Source organism: Xenopus tropicalis, chromosome 9 (assembly GCF_000004195.4).
Source record: "Xenopus tropicalis strain Nigerian chromosome 9, UCB_Xtro_10.0, whole genome shotgun sequence".
NCBI lineage: Eukaryota > Metazoa > Chordata > Amphibia > Anura > Pipidae > Xenopus > Xenopus tropicalis.
Genome location: NC_030685.2, coordinates 25665590 through 25681191, shown reverse-complemented (window position 1 = coordinate 25681191; position 15602 = coordinate 25665590). Strand labels below are relative to the sequence as shown.

General features: G+C 39.7%; 1 protein-coding gene across 3 annotated transcripts; it reads left to right on the top strand.

The window, feature by feature from the left end:
* The first annotated feature begins 3656 nt into the window (after positions 1-3656).
* On the top strand, positions 3657-13670 carry ocm1 (oncomodulin 1). 3 transcript variants are annotated; one of them, XM_031893686.1, is made up of 5 exons: positions 3657-3676; positions 8186-8253; positions 10369-10501; positions 12428-12537; positions 13423-13670. In XM_031893686.1, exons 2-5 carry the CDS (start codon positions 8193-8195, stop codon positions 13458-13460), a joined length of 342 nt encoding a protein of 113 aa, XP_031749546.1. In that variant the 5' UTR covers positions 3657-3676; positions 8186-8192; the 3' UTR covers positions 13461-13670. The 3 variants fall into 3 exon arrangements, with proteins under 3 accessions (XP_031749546.1, XP_002931997.1, XP_031749545.1); XM_002931951.2 differs by lacking the exon at positions 3657-3676 and adding an exon at positions 4360-4444; XM_031893685.1 differs by lacking the exon at positions 3657-3676 and adding an exon at positions 4589-4782.
* The last annotated feature ends 1932 nt before the right edge of the window (positions 13671-15602 follow it).

Genomic DNA, 15602 nt, shown 5'->3' with positions numbered 1-15602 from the left:
AGGGATATCACCCTTCATTTATATATGAAAGAATTATATTATGTCATACACTTAAATCGATATGCCACCTCCTCTTCTGTGGATAGCACAGCAACCCCCCAGCATATAATTACACCCCTTGGGGACCATATAATGACAATTTCAAATGCCAAACTCCAGGAACAAACCCCTGCCAGGTTCACCTTCCACAGGCAGCATAGGGCAGGGAGAGTATGGCACACACAGGCAGCATAGGAAAGGCATAGAGCAGGCAGAGTACTGCTTGCCCTACCCCTCCTATGTGTGCCATACTCTGCCTGCCCTCCCCTGCCTATGTGTGCCATACTCTGCCTGCCCTACCCTGCCTGTGTGTGCCATACTCTGCCTGCCCTCCCCTGCCTATGTTTGCCATACTATACTTGCCCTCCCCTGCCTATGTGTGCCATACTATGCTTGCCCTCCCCTGCCTATGTGTGCCATACTATGCCTGCCCCCCCTGCCTATGTGTGCCATACTATTCCTGCCCCACCCCTGCCTATGTGTGCCATACTATTCCTGCCCTCCCCTGCCTATGTGTGCCATACTATGCTTGCCCTCCCCTGCCTATGTGTGCCATACTATGCTTGCCCTCCCCTGCCTATATGTGCCATACTATGCCTGCCCCCCCCGCCTATGTGCGCCATACTATTCCTGCTCACCCCTGCCTATGTGTGCCATACTATTCCTGCCCTCCCCTGCCTATGTGTGCCATACTATGCTTGCCCTCCCCTGCCTATGTGTGCCATACTATGCTTGCCCTCCCCTGCCTATATGTGCCATACTATGCCTGCCCCCCTGCCTATGTGTGCCATACTATGCCTGCCCCCCCCTGCCTATGTGTGCCATACTATTCCTGCCCACCCCTGCCTATGTGTGCCATACTATGCCTGCCCTATTGCACACACAGGCAGCATACAGTGACACAATGCTGGATGTGTCAGAGGTGTGAACAGGGGAACAATGTGGGTGATTACAGCCAGAGCCTGAGGTGTGAACACTGCAGGGGGAAAACAATGAAGGCATTAAGAGGTGTGAACAGTACAGGGGATTACATGATTAAACAATACAGGGGGATTACAGCCTGAATCTGAGGTGTGAACCATGCAGGGGGGCAGTTAATCTCAGTACTGATACCATTTAAAGGTAATACACAAAGGTAAGCCATCAAAGCAGCCAGACAGGTGGGGGGCCACACAGAGGGGGGCCGCCAGTTGGACAGCCCTGTACTAGAGTATAAGCCGATCCGAATATAAGCCGAGGTACCTAATTTTACCTAAGAAAACTGGAAAAACTTACTGACTCGAGTATAAGCCTAGGGTGGGAAATGCAGCAGCTACTGCTAAGTTTTAATAATCAAAATAAATACAGGTATAGGACCCGTTATCCAGAATGCTAGGGACCAAGGGTATTCCGGATAAGGGGTCTTTCCATAATTTGGATCTCCATACCTTAAGTCTACCAAAGAATCAATAAAACTGCAATTAAATCCAATAGGATTGTTTTGCATCCAATAAGGATTATTTGTATCTTAGTTGGGATCAATTAAAAGGTACTGTTTTATTACTACAGAGAAAAGGGAAATCAGTTTTAAAATTCTGAATTATTTGATTAAAATGGAGTCTATGGGAGACGGGCATTCTGTAATTCAGAGCTTTCTGGATAACGGGTTTCCGGATAAGGGATCCCATACCTGTACCAATAAAATTACATTAAATGAGGCATCAGTGGGGTATATGTTTTTAAATATTTATTTCACATAAAAACTGTAAACTAGCTCTGTAATTGGAGGGTCAACAAAAACAATTGTTTTATCAACAATGATACCTTAAGAGTACTCAGCAACCAAGCTAAAACACAAAGAGTTAAAATCCTTCAAAACTATATATAGTTTATATAGAATATAAAGTGAAATGTCTAGTGCAGAATGGGACAGGTGAGGATGGTAGATAAATTTGGGAGCGGGCCAGGGCACTGGAGGGCCTGGTTGCGGGTGGTCTAATTTGCACACAAAGGACAGAGGGTGCTAGTTTGGAGGGACCCATGGCACCCGTCTTGAGTATAAGCGGAGGGTGATTTTTTGAGCACATTTTGGGTGCTGAAAAACTAGGCTTATACTCGAGTATATACAGTATGTGCCATAATGTTAGCTTAATGACATGGGTTATACCTTACATACCTGAACAACCTTGAGCTAATATTTTTAGGATGGGCAAAAATCCCCCATAAACAATGTGCAAATCTGATACATACTTACACCATGCGAATATTTATGCATATAAAATGACATAAAACGATAGGGGTCATTGGGTGCAATCGCACTTTACACACATCCTATACTTGATGCAGAATTGTAGCAGGTCTTTGCAATCCAAAACCTGTGGCTACCCCAATGAATAGGTGCTAAGTGGGGTGAGAAGGGGAAGCACATAGATGTCTGTCCTCTTGCACCCAAGCTTGCACAAAGTAGGCAATGGCAGATGAAGGAGGGCTTGACCTTATAGCCAGCCCTATGGCCAGACTGTGCACTTGACACTGCATTGCACACCTTGTCTGGAAAAAGAGACACAGCATAGTCATTGCCCTGGTCAGAAGTGCTCCGTGGATGAGCACAAAGGGACGTTCTCTTGCACTTCTGCAAACGGCAATAGTATATGACTCCTAATGTCACATGTAACACCTACAACTGTGTTTCAGTGACCTGAAATAAAAAAAGAAAAGACACAGAAAACAACATTTTAGTGAGAGAAAGACTGGATGACGGTATACAGTATATGTATGTATATATATATATATATATACATTTACAAGATCTGGAAGCACTCACTGAGAAAGGGGAACAACCACATCAACGTGTTTTGGTTCTCACTGAAACGTTGTAGGTCTATATATATATAATTTATATTAGAAGTGTTATTTTATTCCATTCACTATGCGCAGCAAATGGAAGAACTTAACACTACTGATAAATTGGTGTGCTGATCCTTCCTACAGATATCTACAAGTGTGGATGCAATATATATGTTCAAGGTGAAGTCTGCACTCTCCAATTTGGGTGCTCAGTCAATTATTAATTATACAAGAAGAGAGAGGATCAGCACCCCATATTACGTGAATAGTAAATATATTTTATTTCACCATCATGCTGTAAATTCCAACATTTCAGTCCCATTGGGGGACCTTTACCTCTACCTATATATAGAACCTTCCCCTGCCCTGTCACAAGTGAAATGATTTATCGTGGCTCCAGCGGGCCCTAAGGGGGTGCAGGCCTGGTAGTTACGCCATAATAATCATGGAACTCCTCTGTAACTTACAATGTCCTTATACTTTACAACAGGGGGTATATTATTCATTATATGTACCTACCTGAAATACCTATCTGTAATATTTGCAGACACATGTAGATCTATATATGGGCTAGATTTAGAATCCTGTTGTTGTGATATGACTGAAACCATTTAGCATGCAGTGTATGATTTAAAAAAGTGTTTAATCAGTTGTTTAAGAACCGGTGTGTTTTGTTTTTGTTTCTCCACGAGAAAACTCCATTGAACCCTGATGAGCGATAGGAGGTGGCGGCGCAGTTCTTTAAAAGTGCTGTGTCCCAGTCTTTCTCTACAGTTGCACTGATACCTCAAGTATTGCCTGAACCTAGCAGGTGAGAAGTGAAGGTGCGGCTATAGCCGCCGGGTTGGGGGGGGGGGGTTAAGACGGACAAAAATGTTGCATGTCCTTGCAGTAAACTAACAATGGTCAGTTAAAGATTTTCAGTTCTAGTTCTAAATCTTAGTTCTAGATTTGGAAAAATAAAATATTTCATTTCAACACCATATTCAGTCATCAGGGCTACATGAGGCATTAGAGATTATCAGCAGAGGCTTCACCTTCAGTGGGGAATGCTTTTTACTATGGTAAGGTATTAAGGCTTTTTCTTAAATAATATTGTGAGGTTGAAAAGTGAAATACTTTACTGCTATTTAGTACCTAGGTACATGCAAAATACTTACAGTAGATTCAATGTTCCAAAAAAAATATTCAGACTTCCTGCTGGCACACATTTGGGTCTGAAAAACTGAATATATTCCGCGTGTAAATGAATAAACGTTCATTGTAAAGGTAGTGTACTGCATAATATTCCCTATAGGTTTCTCTGCATAATAGATGTGTAGATTTGTGACTTTATCTAAAAACTGATATTCTTATGTAAATTCCAGATAGTTAAAAATAGAAGAGGTTGATTAGTTAGGCAAGAAATTTGAGCCGGTCACCAAATAATGCACTTGATCCCTGAATGGGTAACCCAAGTAATGCTTATTGTCACCTTTAAGATGCTATATAAACCGGGCTATTTCACCCCTTGTCACAGCTCTGTCACTTTACATGTCTGCTGCTTTTTCACCTGTACCTTCTTCATCCCCTACTCAAGGTAAGAGCTTGTGGATTCTCATCATTTAGCTTTTGTACACAGTTGGGGGGGGAGGAATTTCAGAATACATCATTTTGCCTCCTGACTAAAAGGTGTAATTAGTCAGACAATTCACAAGATACCGCTCCATTCATGAGGATCCTTGAACAGAGGAAACAGTGGACAGTAAAACCTCTTTCATTATAGAGGTGATAATCTAATAGCCACTAAACCTATATTTTCTCTCCGCTGCAAAATACCTTGTACTGTACATACAGCAGCAGGATAAAAAGAATAAGAATTTTTTGGTAATTTTATAGAAATGATTTAATCATTCAGCTCTGAAGACATCATATTTGGTAAGTTAAATAAGGTAGGAAAGTGGCATATGCTTAATGCTTAGGATCTGTTTGGCCTTGCACTAGCTTCATTTTGCCCTCAGTGTTTTAAAGTAAAATATTACAATTTTATTTGAAATGTGTGGATTTTTAACAGGCACTTAACTGTAGATCTTAAGTTCAAAGCAATATCCGGTCTAATGTTTTTTAGCTTGTGATAATGTAACTAATATAGATAATCATTTCACTACATACATTGACTGATAAGCATCATAATAAGAGCATGCAACATTACATGTTCATGTTAATTTTTTCCAGAGTATTATATATCACAATACTCTATACAGTCTATCCTGTAATGAAAAATTAAATCCCACTGGATTTCAATCTGCTTGATGGTATTAGGACTGAACTTGTTCAAGGAAAAACAAAGGGTATTTAAATGAACAGTAAAAACTGTAATTTATATCAGTATAATATTCAAAGGAACCAGCATTTGCTTGCACTATAGGTCAAGTTAATAATGTTTTATTCAGTGGTTCTTTAATATTAAACAAATAAACAGTGTTGATGAAAATGCTCTATGTGCCATAGCCTTTAAAAGACTCCTATAATTCCTGTACTGGGTCCTAAATAAGCCAGTATTAATTTTATAAGAAATACTTCAACTGTTGTTCCATTAAGCAATATTTGCAGGTTATCTTTATCAAAATGTAAAGCAATATCAGCCTTTCTATGTGTGGTATAAGGACAATATAGGAAGGGCAGATTGCAGATCTACACCAAAGGTTGACTATCCATGATTTAGAATGCTGACCATTCATGGGTAGAACCAGTAGAATCAGAAGTAATCACATACAAAATGAAAAGTGATTATATGATTTACTGTAAGCAATGTATTATATTTCTAGCTTGCCCATTTAGGGTAGCGGGCTTCCCATACCCAGGGTGCTTGTGCCAAGGTAAGCTAAGAAAATTAATGATATCTGCTCCTAGGAATGGCAGGGACAGACCTGAAAAAATAGGACATGCCTTTACTTTCAATAAATGCACTTGTGGGGTACCATTTGAAACCTACCATTGCTGCATAGGCTTTGTTTGGAGGAGGCTCCAGTATTAGGACGTCCAAGCTGTGCTACAACAAATGTTGCTGAACTACAATACTACTATTCTCAGCATCCCACCTAGAGCTGAAGGCTGATGGTTTGCTGGCAGCTGTTCATCAACATTTAATGCCTAAAAATTAGACATCAATAAGTAATAAATACAAATATCAAATGGCATGGGAATTGTGATTTTTATGTGATTTTCTGATTCTCTTTTTTTCATAGTATTCTCATTGCCAGCAATAGAGAGAAGTAGATAGCAATTTTGACACTGCAGGGCTCAGGCTATAAAGCACTAACAATGATTGGAAGGTTGGATACCATACGGGATTTACTACTGTATGGCCACATAAATTGGCACTGCCTACGCTGACACTGGTATTCTCCATAAAAGCCCAGTTCTAAATAGCACACAAAGAATTCCTTGTGCCACTGTCTAATTCATTTTCAGTTTTAGTTCACTCAGTTTGAAATGACTTTCACCTAAGGGTCGTATTCTAACATTTCAGGGAGAGCATAGGAAAGGGCATTGTGTTGCTGTGTCTACAAATTACCCAAAGATTTCCCGATAGTGAGCGCTAAGAAATCTCTTTCCAATCTTATAAACACTGAGTTCTCACAATTAATTGATTCATGACATTTAAGTTGTATATGTAGTTAAACAGGCTTGACAGTCTTGGCCAGAAGATGCCAATATGTTGTTCAGTATGAGCCAAAGACAGAAGTTGTTTTATATAAGTTCTTCTATTGGCAAGCAGATTTTTTTAAATGCATTTTTATGTTGCATGTTTCATCTTAAATGCTTCCTTTATTTACATACCAAACAGTGGAGCATTCTGCTGTATTTTATATACTGAACATTCCCCCGTATGTAACATAGTAACATAGTAACATAGTAAGTTAGGTTGAAAAAAGACGTACGTCAATCACGTTCAACCATAATACCTCTATATAACCTGCCTAACTGCTAGTTGATCCAGAGGAAGGAAAAAAACCCCATCTGAAGCCTCTCTGATTTGCTGCAGAGGGGAAAAAAATCCTTCCTTACTCCAAGATGGCAATCGGACCAGTCCCTGGATCAACAATGTTATAAAAGACACTAAGGGGCATATTTATCATGCTGTGTAAAAAGTGGAGTAAAACAGTACCTGTGATGTTGCTCATAGCAGCCAATCAGATGCTTTGCTTTGGTTTTCTAACTTTTGAAAACTTATTGCTGATTGGATGACCTGGGCAACATCACCGGTAACACTTCACTCCACTTTTTACACAGCATGATAAATATACCCCTAAGTTTGCCCAGTCGCACTAACCCATAGCAACCAATAAGATGTTGGCTTTTAAACAGGTGATCAGTAAATGCTAATTGAATTACTACAGATTACTGCTCCTGGGCAAACTTAGTGCCTTTAATTAGATGTTCAGCACCCCTATCCTTGTCTTCCATTGTATCACAGTAGCTCCCCAACTTATGATCTTGTTAGGCCATCTTTTCAGGGCCAGAGACCCTGCACATGATCAGTTTGTTCTGAGCTGCTGTGGAGAAACTACGGTTTGTGGGAAATCATAACAACCTTAGCAGAATGTGAGGCTACATTTGTTACAGAAGCTACAGGGCTGTTTATTAATCAATTCTAATGAAGAAAACTCCCTTGCCATTGAATGTGAATTGAAATGTATTACAAATCAGCGTTGTATTGTGAATTTGATATTGTATACATACTCTGTCATCAGTATGTGGTTTGTGAGATGAAATAGCATCTTCAGAAGTACAGATTTTTACAGCTAAAGGATTGTGGTCTTGAGAAGCCAAACATGAGATGCTAAAGCGGAAACCTTAGGAGCTAAATTTTTAGCTTGAATCTTTATTGGGCTTTATTCCTCTTTTAAGTGCCTGAGTGCACTGTATTATTGCCCCAGGATAATCTGGTAAAACTTTCCCCACATTACTCAGTAACTGAGAATTCAGGGACATATTGATTGTGCAATGATTGTGAAGTGATTGCATTTTATAAATATAAAAAAGTTGGGGAATAATGTAAGCATGAAAATAATTTCTAGTGGGTGACCAATGAGGGTTGTGATTGGTTATTTGGTAGCCCAATGTGGACTGACAGACTACAGGCCGCTCTGTTTGGCAGTAAACATGGTCGTTATGCCTACAAAAATTGCCTTTAAGTCTGAAATTCAAAAATGCGCTCCTGCTTTGAGGACACTGGGACCAACATCAAAGGGGTTGGGGGGCTCTCGTGAGTAACAGGTTGGGGATAACTGCCTTAATGCAATGTTCTGATGATGGGTTCTGTTTCTATTAACAGCTTCAAGATGAGCATCACAGATGTCCTCAGCGCTGCTGATATAGCTGCTGCTCTGAGGGAGTGCCAAGGTAATGTAACACTTTTTCAACACCCGGCATCATGTGTAACACAACTCACATCACTGGCCACAGTGTGAGCTCTGCAGTTCCTGTCATAGTCTACTGTTTCTTTATCGCAAAAAATAATATCACACATTGGGAGCTTTAGTTGTCTAACAACTCAGTTCAAGGTGGTGACATCCACAATATGCCATCTCTGAACAGCATTAGCCACAAGGAAGCCACAACCAGGCATGCAACCAGAGTGGCCACCACCTTCATCTCAGACTTGGTTCACACTTCACAGGGTGCAGTGTGGTATCAGAACTGCTGTCAGGGGGTCTGTCCATTATTCTAATGTCTAAAGGAACATGAGTTAATCTTTTAACTGACACAATACACATTGCAGCAATCATTGCTGTACACTGTCACACTTCCCTGCTGTGTGTGGCCCAAAAGATTAGATATCCCCTAAGGGCTGTGATAGACAGGGAGATTAGTTGCCGCAAGACAAATCTCCCCGATATGCCATCCCACTGGCTAGAATGTAAATCACCAGTGGGATGGCATACGCTGCACCGCGATTTGCCGAAATTGCTGAAGTTGCCTTGAGAGGAAACCGTTGATTTTGGAGCCGCGTATGCCATCTCACCAGCGATTTACATTCTAGCCAGTGAGATGGCATATCGGGGAGATTAGTCACCCACGACAAGGGAGATTTGTCACGCGGGGACTAATCTCCCCCTCTGTCACAGCCCTAAAAAGGCAGAGAATGGCCACATTCTTAATGAGAAATAACTTGGCCTCACAGCAAAATCATTTTAGTGTCCCACTAAACAAGAAAGCCCCTGCCTTATTTAGGCTGACTTTTTACAAAATGTAGCAGAAAGTCCTGGGGATATATATATGCACAGAAAACTATTCATATGTTTTTTTTTATTTTTATAAATTCCAAAAAAGTGAACCAAGGCTGAATTTTCCAGAAAACAACTGAAAAAGCCAATTGTTAGAGATACTGATACATAAAGATACTGAAGTGAATTCCTCCAATATATAACAAACAGCCAACTACCTACCATAGGAACCTAAAACCATTGCTGCAACTGATCAGATCAGGCCTTCTATGGCCCACCTGTGATTCAGGGCCCACTCTCACAAAATTTAAATGTGGGGCCTAATGTTATAGGCCTTATGTAGGCCTACAAGCTTGCTCTTTATCATTATAGTATGCCATTAGTGGGGAAGGAAATTAAAAATAAACTAGATTGTGTCAACTGTTGGGCCCCCCTCCCCCCAGTGAATAAAATTGCTTAGTTTTTATTCTGGAATTCAGTTCCTCATCATTGAAAAAAACACACTGCCTCAGGGTTCTACCAATATCTAATTTTCTGTCCTTCTCCCAAAGATCCCTTGCACCCACATGCGCAGTCATTTTAGTAAGTTTTCTTTAGCATGCGTACAGCAAGTGATCCCTAGGAGAACTATGATTTCTCTTATCCCCTCCATGTGCCAACAATATCACATTTTTCTAAAAATAGCCATTTCCCTTTCACACATCTTCAGTGACATTTACATTTGCAAACAGCACATGCAATAAAGAATGCAGGCTTACACAGGCAGAACCTACTTTGATAAAAAGTCCTGCTTGGATTGAGGACTGTAATGGTTAAGCAGAGCTCAGGAGAGGAGGTTAAGAGAAAAATATGTTTCTTCATCTCCAGCTTCTATGGAAACCAGCAATGCCATCTCTTTATTAGCTGCTAGACTGGAGGGTTTGTTTGATAACCTGAGTTGATAAAAACTGAGCACGCTCAGTTAGCCAAGAGCCAAAGTTCCTAAGAGAGGGGGCCAAGGAACTTAAAGGGGTAGAATGAATCCCAAGTAATTAAGGGGATGCTGCAGCCTTACTATTAATCTTTGAACAACAGGAGTGGCAGGTATTTAAAGGTTTCAAAGAGGCCGTTCACTGATTACATTTTTTTGGGGGGAAGGGGTTTAAATGTCCTTTAAGTAGCCTTAAGCTATAATGATTACGAAAAACCCCTTACCAAGAGAACCCCAAGTCCCAAACATTCCGAATAATAGATCCCATGCCTGTAACTGGAAAACTGCAATGTGTAAGACTGTTCCATTTTTTTTCTGTAGCTCCTGACACTTTCAATTACAAGAAATTCTTCAAGACTTGTGGTCTAACTAAAAAATCCCCTAATGAAGTGAAACAAGTTTTCGGAGTAATGGATAACGATGAGAGTGGCTATGTTGAAGAAGATGAACTTAAGTAAGATTTTATATCCTGTATGATTATTTCAATATGATGTGGAGAAGGTGTAATGCATTAAATAAAGTTTTATAGAACATTTACATTAAAATGACCTAAAGGTCATTTCTGGTTTCTAGGGATGAACCCTAGCAGTATCCTAGAATTACCCTAGCAACCAGGAAGTGGCAGAGAAGTCAGAATAGAGATGAAATAAATTGCAGGCTCGAATGTAGCAGAGTAATCATTCAAACTAAAAAAATGAATAGCAACTGAAAAATTGGTAAGCTTATTTAAAAGGTAGGCACCCTTAATACACTTGTCGCCAGCATTACAGAGTTATACAGCTGGAGCATATTCCCCAAATAACCTGGAACTGTGCACTCTGCACTGGGTATTATATTCCCAATTTATTTGTGCATCAGGAACATGGAACTCAATACACATAAGTAGCCTGCTTAAACTTGCTTAGTCTGAGCTTTCTTACTTTTATTCTATTTCAGTTAAGAACCAATGTTGGTGGCCCATATTCCAAGCTGCTTTTCTGGCTGTCTGGGAAAGCATTTTTCCTTAAATGGGAATTAAACCCAACCATAAAGCTGTCCCACTGTGCCCCTAGTTCTATATAGAACTATTGGCTTCATTATATTACGCTGTTATCAGACATTGGAAGGAAGGACAGAATTGTTCAGGGCTAGAAAAAAGGCGTCCTTCTGTGTTCCTCTTCGGGGCGTTCTCCAGTGTTCCACCATGGGGGAGTGCAGATAGTATAGAATGCCATTCTTCCGTATGTGCCTATACTCACACAGGTGTAAGCACAGATTGCATGAAATGCAGGAGAACGCCACCACAGGGGAATGTAGAAACAAATGCTTGTGAAGCCCTAAAGCTTTCAACTGAGAATCTCATCGGAGGATTATTTTGCATTTTCATGCAGTTATGGGCCCCGCAGAGCTGCAGAAATGTTTTATTGAGCAATAATGCATTAAAAATATGATCCTGTTGTTGCTAGACTAAACCCCCAGAATGCCTCAACATGGTGGCTGAGGGGGCACTTCTGCCTTGCAACACAGTTTTGTTTCAGCTTGGTCACCATCTAAAATCACTTTGTATGGTCTTCCCATGTGTGTGGGTTTCACTCCAAATACAGGAAGTTTAAAATTAACCAATGTGACCATGTCATTGAATGATAGGCAATCTGTGAAAATGTGCTGGTACTGTATAAATGAGTACTGGTCTATGCATTCTGCACATACACAGTGCAGACCAACTGGAAGATTGGGCTTTGCTCTGCTCCATATAGCTGTACTTGGGCTTTCATGGTATTGCTGTGTCTTTGTTTATATTTACCAATGCTATGATAGCTTTAGACAAAATAGAACACTAAGCATGGTAATGATCTGGGACCCCATTATTCCACTACCACTACACTGCCTTCCGTCAACACATACAAACCTAAAAAGGGGAGACTTCCTTAGGCTTCACATCAAGTTGGATCCATATTGATGGTAGGAAGAGTATGAAAAAGTAGAAAGCAGGACAAGGTTATAAAGTAATACTTTATATCAGTGATGCACAACCTAAGCTTTCAGGTATTAAAGTATAATTCCCAATATTTCAGCAAAAAACTCCCTTTTGTTATGCAGCTATGATTGGGTCTGCTAGCTCTGGTAGGGTTTTAACAATGGGACGTGACCCAGCAGCCTATATGTACTCAATTATGATTCTTGTATATTAATTTGGCACAGCTCAGTAAAAAAATGTTATTGCTGAGATAGTGTTACAATGATTAAAGCAGGCATATTAGAAATGCAGAGAAGGTTCCCATCCAAAGTAGTGTGACCTTTCCAGGGATTGGCTCCAGAAAGGAACTGATAATGTTGTTGGCAATGCACACCCAATATTATGCCAAAAAATGATTATGCCAATGTTTGCCATCCCGCTTAGGTATATTCTTCAGCGCTTTGATCCCTCAGCCAGAGTGCTAACATCCTCTGAGGCAAAGGATTTCATGGCTGGAGTCGATCATGATGGAGATGGGAAAATTGGAGTTGAAGGTAAGTGACAAAGCAAAGTAAACCTCAAGTAAACTCATTATACAGAATCATCACTCTAGCTACTGTCCAACAATTCCACAGGGAAACCAGCAATACAGAAACAAGCTTAATGATAAATCAGTTCTGTAAGCTTCAGACTTAACCATAGGATTAGATGGATTCTTGGCAACTGTGAGAGTGGTTTGGTAGGAGTATACAGTAAATGGTGGTGGTGGTAAGAGGTTTCAATGGCATAGGTGGAACATACACAGGACTTTCAAAATGGGCGCCTATATGCAAAATTAACAAAATTATAACTTGTAAATAAAGCATTTAGGCCAATAGGCAAATCTTGAGAGTGGGGATTCTTTGTCGTTAAGAAAATACATGCCTAAGACATGGCAAAAAAGATTATACAGCCGCTGTGATTTTTCAAGTATCTGTTACATTAATATAAGGCTAATGCCCCCAGCACATGTTGATTTTAGCATGAATCTATACTATTTGGCTGCACATATGGATGCAAAAGGCTGTAAAATAAACTCACTAAAAGCTGCTGGCTGCTCACCCCCTTCCATTATGTACTAACAGAAGTACAGGTATGGGACATGTTATCCAGAATGCTCAGGACCTGGGGTTTTCCGCATAAGGAATCTTTCCGTAATTTGGATCTCCATATCTGCTAAAAAAGCATTTAAACATTAAATAAACCCAATAGGATTTTTTTTTTGCCACCAATAAACATTAATTATATCTTAATTGGGATAAAGTACAAGGCACTGTTTTATTATTAGAGAAAAAAAATAAATATTTTTTAAAAATGTAAATGATTATCCTTCAATGTTTCTACTACATTAACTGCAATGTATATTTTGTCACTTACTGTCTGATGTTTCTTTCACGCAGAGTTTCAAGCAGTGGTTCATACCTGTGCAAGCCAGTGATGAGTAAAGCCTGGTGATATTTTTTTGGCAAACCACATTTTAGACTGAAAAGCCACCCTCAAAACTCAAGTGACATTTATTCCTCATCTTAAAATGTGAATTATTGGGTTTAAAACAATGCACTAGCTGTGGGACCTTCTTAAAATGTGCTGTTTTATGTGCTAACACTGCATGTGTTAATTATCCAATAAACAATAAACCACCAGAAAACTGTGTTTCTTATCTGTATGAAAGGTCATAGATAGAAATAGAAATATAAAAGCTTGTTCTGTAGAAGCATTGCTCAAAAAAGAACAAGCCCATACCTTCACACATTGGAACAAAAGAACAATGATATATACACCAATGCAGAGGGTAAAACTATAAGTCTAAGCCTACAGTTGTACCCTAGCGCATGGATCCACACTTTATCACTTGTGAGCAACATTTAGATATAAAAAGTGTTGGTGAGCCACACAAATATGGAAAAAGTTCTTTGGGGATGCAAAATAAGGTCTGTGATTGGCTATTTGGTAGCCACATGTGGACTGCTGGCCTGCAGGAGGCTCTGCTTGGAGTAATATTGTGTATCTGTGCTCCCAAAATGTGCCTCCAAGCTAGAAATTTAAAAATTGGCACCTACTTTGAGGCCACTAGGAGCAACTTTAGGGGGCAGTGATCAACATGTTGCTCACAAGCCACTGGTTGGGGGTCACTGTCCTAGTGAGTCAAGTCTTGCATGTGGATCAGTGGTTTGTTGCCATAAGGTGACTTAGCTGCCCCACCTTCTATGTCATGTTAGTGAGAATTAGTCTGCACACACAGTACACAGGCAAAGGCAGAAGGGGGTAAAAAAGCATGCCCTTATTTCACCAACAAGCTTGGATTGGATACCAGGAGAACCCCTCGTGGGCACCCAAGCCCTTTAGTCTAACTAGTCAATTCCCTACCAGCAACATGGTTCTCCTCCTTGGGGTGCAGTAAGAGTTTTAAATTTAGACCTTCTGTCCAATAACAGTGTGGTGCTATTAACCTTTTAGGACCCTGCACAGGACACCCTTTCTGAAGGATTCTTGATGTTTCTTTTTTAGAGTGATGGTATATTGTAAAATAACACACCTTGCGTAATTTTTATGGATGCTCTACCCATCATGCAAGTAGGAGTTGGAAAAATAGAGGGCAACAGACAGAGAAAATGAGTGAAGAAGCAAAAGACATAACAGGACTAGGAGCAAGATAAGAGAGAAAAACAATAAGAGAAGACAGGAGGTCAATGAAGAAAAAATGCTAAGGAAGCCTCATATCTAAGACTTTCTCATTTGCCCCTTCCAATCAAACCCAGTCCTAATTTAATAGAAAAACTAAACTTAAATTGTTATTAGTGGGGTCATTTCAGAATTATACAGCTATAGAGATTATAGCAAAAATGTTTATAATGTAATAATACAAAATGAAGCTCCACATCTCTGAGGCTAAATAAACCCACATTAGCGCAAGTTTTAGGATCATTTACAGGATAAACTGTGCCATCAATGACTAATTGCGGCAACCAGCTGAACAAAATGCTTCCACTATATGGGCACTAATTAATAACAGAAAAAAGAGAAAGAGGTACCATGAGCATGGGAGCTCCAATGAATATTTTTAACTGAATTGAGCCATTTTGTGACCAAGTAAGGGAAGAGAATTATGGTACAGTAGAAAAGTCTGCCACACTGGTTAAGCAAAGAAGATACAAGGTGATCTAATTGGGCAACATACAGTGTATAAATAAAAACAGGATTAGGCATTTGCATGCATACAACTTGACCACCATCACTGCCAAGGGTGTGTCAACTTGACGTCAACTTAATATATATATATATATCTCAAGGGTCATCAGTATTGTCCAATCAAGTAATATCCGTATTAGTATGATGCAATAAATTAAACTATGCATGTGACAATTTCCCAAAGATTTATATCTATTTTGAAAAAGATTATATACAGGAATGGGATCCATTATCCAGAAAGCTCAAAACTACACAAAACTAAAGGAAAGCCATCTCTCATAGACAAAATTTTAATCAATTAATTCACATTTTTAAAATGTATTTCCCTTTTCTCTGTAATAATAAAACAGTAGCTTGTACTTGATCTCAACTAAAACATAACCAATCCTTA